Source organism: Oncorhynchus kisutch, unplaced genomic scaffold (genome assembly GCF_002021735.2).
Source record: "Oncorhynchus kisutch isolate 150728-3 unplaced genomic scaffold, Okis_V2 scaffold1089, whole genome shotgun sequence".
Taxonomy (NCBI): Eukaryota; Metazoa; Chordata; class Actinopteri; order Salmoniformes; family Salmonidae; genus Oncorhynchus; species Oncorhynchus kisutch.
In genome coordinates this window covers 153,890-162,485 of record NW_022263034.1, presented here as the reverse complement: position 1 = coordinate 162,485, position 8,596 = coordinate 153,890, and the positions used below count along the sequence as shown (strand labels likewise).

Below are 8,596 nucleotides of genomic sequence, written 5' to 3'. Positions count from 1 at the left end.
ACACCTGTTGTATTCAGCATTTCACTGTAAGGTCTACTACACCTGTTGTATTCAGCATTTCACTGTGAGGTCTACTACACCTGTTGTATTCAGCATTTCACTGTGAGGTCTACTACACCTGTTGTATTCAGCATTTCACTGTAAGGTCTACTACACCTGTGTATTCAGCATTTCACTGTGAGGTCTACTACACCTGTTGTATTCAGCATTTCACTGTGAGGTCTACTACACCTGTTGTATTCAGCATTTCACTGTAAGGTCTACTACACCTGTTGTATTCAGCATTTCACTGTGAGGTCTACTACACCTGTTGTATTCAGCATTTCACTGTGAGGTCTACTACACCTGTTGTATTCAGCATTTCACTGTGAGGTCTACTACACCTGTTGTATTCAGCATTTCACTGTGAGGTCTACTACACCTGTTGTATTCGACACATGTGACTAATAAAATGTGATTTGATTTGATCCGATTTGCTCAATGTCTTATGGGGCGTTATAAGTTATTAATGATATCAATGTCATATCAACGAAACAGAGACAGATGGACACAGAGACAGAGGGACACAGAGGGACAGAGGGACACAGAGGAATACAGAGGGAGACAGAGGGACACAGAGGGAGACAGAGGGACACAGAGGGACACAGAGACAGAGGGACAGAGAGACAGAGGGACACAGAGACAGAGGGACACAGAGGGACACAGAGGGACACAGAGGGACACAGAGGGACACAGACACAGAGGGACACAGACACAGAGGGACACAGGGGGACACAGAGGGACACAGAGGGACACAGAGACAGAGGGACACAGAGCGGGAGGGAAACAGAGACAGAGGGACACAGAGGGAGACAGAGGGACACAGAGGGACACAGAGACAAAGAGACACAGAGACAGAGGGACAGAGAGAGACAGAGGGACACAGAAGGACACAGAGGGACACAGAGACAGAGGGACACAGAGGGACACAGAGGGACACAGAGACAGCGGGACAGAGGGACACAGAGGGGGACAGAGACAGAGGGACACAGAGACAGAGGGACAGAGAGAGACAGAGGGACACAGAGGGACACAGAGCCAGAGGGACACAGAGACAGAGGGACACAGACACAGAGACACAGAGACAGAGGGACACAGAGGGACACAGAGGGACACAGAGACAGAGGGACACAGAGGGACATGACATTGGTGCACCTCACCTCATTCAAACAGACAGATGTGAGGGACTCTATTTATTTATATGTCTATCAGACGGGGCCTTTGGAGCCTGAAGCAATCCACTCAATGTTTCACCTAATATCCACAGACCAAACTGTGTGTTCTTTCACCGTTGTTGATTCTATTGAGCACAATTTGTGAACCATTACACAATACAGGTGAAAATCAATGTACATTCTATTGGTTTTGGGATGGTCTAGGTGATCTACGGGCCATTGAACCCGATGAGTATTCACGTAGGTGCATACAGTTTAAATATTTATCACACACTCTCAGAGCTTAGTTCATTGCAGGTCATATTGCTTCATGTAAACTCTGTAGGGGTTTGTCTTTCTGCTGAATGAGAAGCTATGTAATGTTCAATCTGCAGGTAGAGGAGTGGATGAAGAGCAGAGCTGTGTTGAACAATGTACCAGGTCTACATCCTGATTCAACAGAGCTGTGTTGAACAATGTACCAGGTCTACATCCTGATGATTCAACAGAGCTGTGTTGAACAATGTACCAGGTCTACATCCTGATGATTCAACAGAGCTGTGTTGAACAATGTACCAGGTCTACATCCTGATGATTCAACAGAGCTGTGTTGAACAATGTACCAGGTCTACATCCTGATTCAACAGAGCTGTGTTGTTGAACAATGTACCAGGTCTACATCCTGATGATTCAACAGAGCTGTGTTGGACAATGTACCAGGTCTACATCCTGATGATTCAACAGAGCTGTGTTGAACAATGTACCAGGTCTACATCCTGATTCAACAGAGCTGTGTTGAACAATGTACCAGGTCTACATCCTGATGATTCAACAGAGCTGTGTTGGACAATGTACCAGGTCTACATCCTGATGATTCAACAGAGCTGTGTTGGACAATGTACCAGGTCTACATCCTGATGATTCAACAGAGCTGTGTTGGACAATGTACCAGGTCTACATCCTGATGATTCAACAGAGCTGTATTGGACAATGTACCAGGTCTACATCCTGATTCAACAGAGCTGTGTTGAATAATGTACCAGGTCTACATCCTGATGATTCAACAGAGCTGTGTTGGACAATGTACCAGGTCTACATCCTGATGATTCAACAGAGCTGTGTTGTTGAACAATGTACCAGGTCTACATCCTGATTCAACAGAGCTGTGTTGGACAATGTACCAGGTCTACATCCTGATTCAACAGAGCTGTGATGAACAATGTACCAGGTCTACATCCTGATGATTCAACAGAGCTGTGATGAACAATGTACCAGGTCTACATCCTGATGATTCAACAGAGCTGTGTTGGACAATGTACCAGGTCTACATCCTGATTCAACAGAGCTGTGTTGTTGGACAATGTACCAGGTCTACATCCTGATTCAACAGAGCTGTGTTGAACAACGTACCAGGTCTACATCCTGATGATTCAACAGAGCTGTGTTGTTGGACAATGTACCAGGTCTACATCCTGATTCAACAGAGCTGTATTGGACAATGTACCAGGCCGACATCCTGATTCAACAGAGCTGTGTTGGACAATGTACCAGGTCTACATCCTGATTCAACAGAGCTGTGTTGTTGGACAATGTACCAGGTCTACATCCTGATTCAACAGAGCTGTGTTGGACAATGTACCAGGTCTACATCCTGATGATTCAACAGAGCTGTGTTGTTGAACAATGTACCAGGTCTACATCCTGATTCAACAGAGCTGTGTTGGACAATGTACCAGGTCTACATCCTGATGATTCAACAGAGCTGTGTTGGACAATGTACCAGGCCTACATCCTGATTCAACAGAGCTGTGATGAACAATGTACCAGGTCTACATCCTGATGATTCAACAGGAAATAGGCTTCCTGGAAATGGAAGGCATGTCCTGTATTCACACTCATAACATGGATTTAGTCAATAACCAATAGGAATAGAGTAGAAACCATTGAGCACATTTACAAGGAAATTAATTTTTAACTTAAAAGGAAGATACACTCTTAGACAAGAAAAATGTGCTATCTAGAACCTTTAAGGGGTCTTCAGCTGTCCCCATAGGAGAACCCTTTCTACAGAGGGTTCTACATGGAACAAAAAAGTGTTCTACCTGGAACCAAAAAGGGTTCTACCTGGAACCAAAAAGGGTTCTACCTGGAACCCAAAGGGGTTCTACCTGGAACCCAAAAAGGGCTCTACCTGGAACCCAACAGGGTTATGGTACGGGGACAGCTGAAGAACCGTTTTGGAAGCCTTGTTTCTACCAGTATTTCTATTGGTAACTAAGGGGATCCAGGAAGCTATATTGAACTGAAGACGTGATAAAGACACTTGACACATCCCTCGTCTTTTCTCAGCAACCAAGTGATGACGCACAGAAGCTGTTAAAATGTCCAAGTGAATATCTGACGACAACACGTCTTTATCACTGAAGTGTCATTACACACTGACATGGACTTTTCTCCCCTCCAATGGGTCACCAGTTGGTCGGGCATGGTCCCTTATCGTGACGACAATGAGTCACCAGTTGGTTATGCATGATCCCTTATCGTGACGATACGAGTGTTCAATAATCATCAAGATTAATGAAGATTTCTTATCACTAAATACTGTTTATTAATAATCTATGAAAAATACACTGAGTTTAGAATACATTTCTAAAGGCTTTCCATTCGACGGAGAAAACCCAACAGACAAGGCCTTTTCAACCACAACCAAAAGGACATTCTGAGATGTGGCTAGTGATGGTCAGACAGGCAACTAAATTACATTTAAAACAATAAGTATGTTTTGAGGTGTCTGTCTTATATCTGAGCACTATAAGAAAGCTCAGGATTGATTTATAATAGTTTAACTGTGGAATGACCCTTTGGCGTAGAAATAGCCTATTCACTTCACCAGTCATTTTCCTGGCCCAGTACTAAGTTCCCTTCAGACAGTCAGGTCTGGGTTCCCTTCAGACAGTCAGGTCTGGGTTCCCTTCAAACAGTCAGGTCTGGGTTCCCTTCAGACAGTCAGGTCTGGGTTCCCTTCAGACAGTCAGTACTGGGTTCCCTTCAAACAGTCAGGTCTGGGTTCCCTTCAGACAGTCAGGTCTGGGTTCCCTTCAGACAGTCAGGTCTGGTTCCCTTCAGACAGTCAGTACTGGGTTCCCTTCAAACAGTCAGGTCTGGGTTCCCTTCAGACAGTCAGGTCTGGGTTCCCTTCAGACCGTCAGGTCTGGGTTCCCTTCAGACAGTCAGTACTGGGTTCCCTTCAAACAGCCAGGTCTGGGTTCCCTTCAGACAGTCAGTACTGGGTTCCCTTCAGACAGTCAGGTCTGGGTTCCCTTCAGACAGTCAGGTCTGGGTTCCCTTCAGACAGTCAGGTCTGGGTTCCCTTCAGACAGTCAGGTCTGGATTCCCTTCAGACAGTCAGGTCTGGGTTCCCTTCAGACAGTCAGGTCTGGGTTCCCTTCAGACAGTCTTGTGGGCGTGGTAAAGCAAAACAAAACTGTTTAGACTCTGGAGACATTTTCCTGAGAAGACAGATTTTTGGGACGTCACGTAATGGTCTGACAAACACACCTGCTACGCAAAAGTCAATTATGGTAAATTCTGACATAAACTGCATCCCATCTACAAAACCCAGAACCAGCGCCAAAACCAGCGTCAGAATCAGCCCCAAAATCAGCGCCAAAATCCGCGGATGTGGTATATTGAGACGCAGCCCAGATATCGTTAGTTTAATTAAGAGTGTATTTCAAAAGGGTTCTACTAAACTAACATATGGAATTGTGTTAAGATGGTCATACCAAGAAACATTTAGCTTTTTGATTTAGTCGACAACAAAAAATGCATCAAAAGGAAGGTTGTTTTAAAGTGTCTGTCCTATATCTGAGAGGTATAAGAAAGATCAGGATTGTATTTTAATACTTGTACCAATATTTAACAAAAAATAAATGTCACTAAACTACTTCCACATACGTCCTTTCGTGTTTTTAACCGGTACGAGGGGATCTTCATATCAAATTGTATACGTCAGTACCGTGAAATGCTCACGTTCACGTCCAGTGAGGTTTGTGGGCGTCCTAGAGTAAAACATGCCTAACCGTTCCGACGCTCATTTTTTGCTCAATTAATTTTTATTTTTTTTAAACTCATAATGACAATAAAACAACATCACAAAATATACAGGTATTTATATACAAAAACAAATCTATGTCCCAGAAAGATGCTACAACAATGTTTACTGACGGGCTATTGGTCCTCTTCCCGGGCCGTCAGTCACCCAGTGGGACAACGTCCAGATTGACCTGTAAACACTGATCTGATGACTTCATATCGGTGGATTCAGTGGGAACTCCATGTCATCTTCTATGTCCAGCTCTTGGTCTGTATCGTCTGAAATGTCTGACTCTATTTGTCCTTGTGATAGAGGCGACGTGGAACACTGCAACCGACTGTGAGTGTGCGTCATCTCTGTAGCCCTACATCTCTGGTCCCGGCCCGGACTGAGGCTCACACCGGACTCCGGTCCCTCCTCGCAGTTTCTCCCGGTGCTATCGTCCTCCAGATCTGTCTTACTGCCGGTAGGGTTCTCCTGGGGGGAAATAACAACAACGGTGACCAATCAGCCACAGCGTACATTTCACATTGGGTATGCCATTGGCATTGTGCATGAATTTTACGCACAGGCTACTCAAGCACGAAATCTACAATAAATGTTTGTTTTTTTTAGCTTGAAATTAAATATAAATAGCCTTTTCTCTATTCATAATTGACCACTTTAATCGAAAAGTACATTAAACCCCGTCCTAATTTATTCATACCTGCTTCAGTCGCCTCCACTTGGCTCTTCGATTTTGGAACCACGTCTTCACCTGGAAAACAATGTCAACGAGAAATGTTTTAAAACGTCAGTCTACTAGATTGTGTGTCAGATCATTTACCTAAGACTATAGGCCTATGTGGAAATCAGTTGAACGAAATGTCTTTAAAAAAAGAATGTAATTGATGATACGGGTGAAACGGATAAAACCCAACTGACATGAATAGATACTGGATGTGGACCCTAATAAAACATACTGCTGACCTGTCGTTCACTCAGTTGCAACATTTTAGCCAGTCGTTTTCGTTCGGGGGGTGAAAGGTATTTCTGTGTCTCAAACTTCTTTTCCAGCTCTATTGTCTGGTCGTTGGAGAATCGGACTTGTCCACCTTTTCTCTTGTGCAGTGGACGCTGAATGAACGGGCTCCATAGAAGTTGTTTACCTTTGAAGACAAACAAATAAAAAATAATGATTTAATATTGAAAAACATGTTTAAACAAATGGGGCAGAATTATATGCTTAATGTTAGACCTTTAAAGTAGCCCCCCCAAAAAAGTGAAAATAAATCAAAATGGTTTTCGTTAAACTTGATTCGTTTCTCCTCAAGCAGAGGCCTAAATGATTCTATGCAAATGTTTACAGTTTTATCATCTTTCTTGTCCGTGTTTTGCAGGCATCCGTTTAACCTCAGTTTTTATAATCTTTCTTGTCCGTGTTTTGCAGGCATCCGTTTAACCTCCGTTTTTAAGGAAGGCGGTGAATTGAAACGTGAAGCAGAGTGGAGAGAGTAGAACTATGGCAAAATATCCGTCGCGTGTTTCCTGTTGCTTTGCCTCACCAGTTTCTCTCATTACTAACGACCTTACCATCAACATACTGCAATTGATGCTATTTAAAATCGACATATGTTTGAATCAGCTTATCTCATTAAACTATAACCTTAACCTCATAAGAATACAATAATAATCACCATTACAATAGTTAAATCCTTTAAAAAAAACTATATATATATATATATATGTATATATATATATATATACACACATATATATACATACACATACATATATATCTTCCAAAAGGCAAAAAATAAATAATCGCTTTTTAAAAAATTATATGATTCGTTATACCATAAAAATATTTTGGTTTTGTGGCACAATGATCAAACCCATATTTTTCTTATAGGCATGAATTGAATGATTTAATAAATGAAATCAATTGGATGAAATAGTGAATTTCAAATAAATTCAAAAGTCACCCTAAAGATTTTAAATTGCGTCAGTTCATAGGCCTATTTCATGTTTTGCAGTTTGATTATTTTAGCAACCATAAAGTCACAATCCACCGCAGAGGAAATGAACAATATCAGACAAACGGATCCCGGCTATCAGAAGTCGAGTGTTTCCTGAATGTGTCTGTATTGAGGATGTCGATAAAATAATCAGCATCATGCACGACTCCCGGGGAAGAGGCTGCTCGAGGCCGCCAGGAAAACATTCAACAGCTTCTGAAAGCAGATTTACTCCTATCGAGAGCTCAAGACTTCCTGTATGAACGGAAAGGGTCAGGCTTGCTGAACAGAGAGGCAGTTCACCCCAGGGCGACACTTTAATGCTGGAATAACAAGTGATTTAGAGCATGTTTTAGTCGCAGGATGCATCGGATGTTAGAAACAATAACGGATTTTGCACAAAAAAAACTCAAGGTGGTTGATTTAAGTGGCCCAACACTTTAACAATTAGCAAATTAAGCAGATAACTTCATGTATTTAGGTAAATTATGCCTGAAGTAAATAAACTATGTTCAAGCATCATATAATGCTTACACATTTTTACCTCTAAAACATACTACCACTTTAGGATGGAAACCTACAGCAAGCAGGGAATGAAAATCTAGTTTCAAAATCAAGTACACGCACAAACTTTTTATCTCCTTTCGCCTACACATTGTACATAGGTTATTACAGACGTATAGTAGTTGTCAACATAAAGTATCTTTAACGAATTTCAGCAGAAAAATCATCCAAACAAGTAAGAGATTGATATGAGTTGAACTCACCAAGCGGGTCGTGCCTGATCAGAGTATAGTCCCCCATAGAGCGGTGGAATGGATACAGTGAATTAGCGAAAGCCCCGGAGGCATACGTGGCGGTGAGCGCTGCGTGGTGAGAGAACGCAGGGTGGATCGGTGTCGGTTCATAGATGGGGGTCCGGTACGGAGAGACCAAACTGGTGAAGGATGAATTGGGTGACGGTAGATTTGGCGTGGAGACCACCGCTGAAGAGTGGGTCAGGGTCTCATTTCTCCCCAGGATGTCTTCGATGTAGAAAGGAGTTGGGTGGACGGGTTGGATAGGGGTCGGCGCGTAAAGAGGAACACCCATGGCTGAAGGCGCACTGTGTTGGTACTGCATGATCACACTGTACTGATACTGAATAATATCTCTATTCAACTATATTATCTTCTGCTGTCAAAGGAAGAAGTGTAGGAAACCTATAGGCGCCTCTCTCTCTCTCTCTCCATGAGTTGGCTGGTGAGTGTGACCTCAGTTAAAGCTACTTCATATCTCAGCATTAGAGGGAGGAGATAACGGAGCAGGCC

General features: G+C 42.9%; 1 protein-coding gene across 1 annotated transcript; it reads right to left on the bottom strand.

Moving 5' to 3' along the window:
• Window positions 1–1,219: 1,219 nt before the first annotated feature.
• On the bottom strand, window positions 1,220–8,596 carry LOC116364472 (hematopoietically-expressed homeobox protein hhex-like). The gene is made up of 4 exons (XM_031817597.1): window positions 8,054–8,596; window positions 6,259–6,437; window positions 5,996–6,046; window positions 1,220–5,766 (listed from the first exon to the last, which is right to left on the bottom strand). Exons 1-4 carry the CDS (start codon window positions 8,406–8,408, stop codon window positions 5,503–5,505), a joined length of 849 nt encoding a protein of 282 aa, XP_031673457.1. The 5' UTR covers window positions 8,409–8,596; the 3' UTR covers window positions 1,220–5,502.

Excerpts from the sequence above, each read along its gene's own strand:
- LOC116364472 (XM_031817597.1), bottom strand. The coding sequence starts at position 8,408 with ATGCAGTACCAACACAGTGCGCCTTCAGCCATGGGTGTTCCTCTTTAC. Across the intron at positions 6,047-6,258 it reads TGCAACTGAGTGAACGACAG|GTGAAGACGTGGTTCCAAAA; the intron begins GTCAGCAGTATG and ends ATTGTTTTCCAG. Across the intron at positions 5,767-5,995 it reads AGTGGAGGCGACTGAAGCAG|GAGAACCCTACCGGCAGTAA; the intron begins GTATGAATAAAT and ends ATTTCCCCCCAG.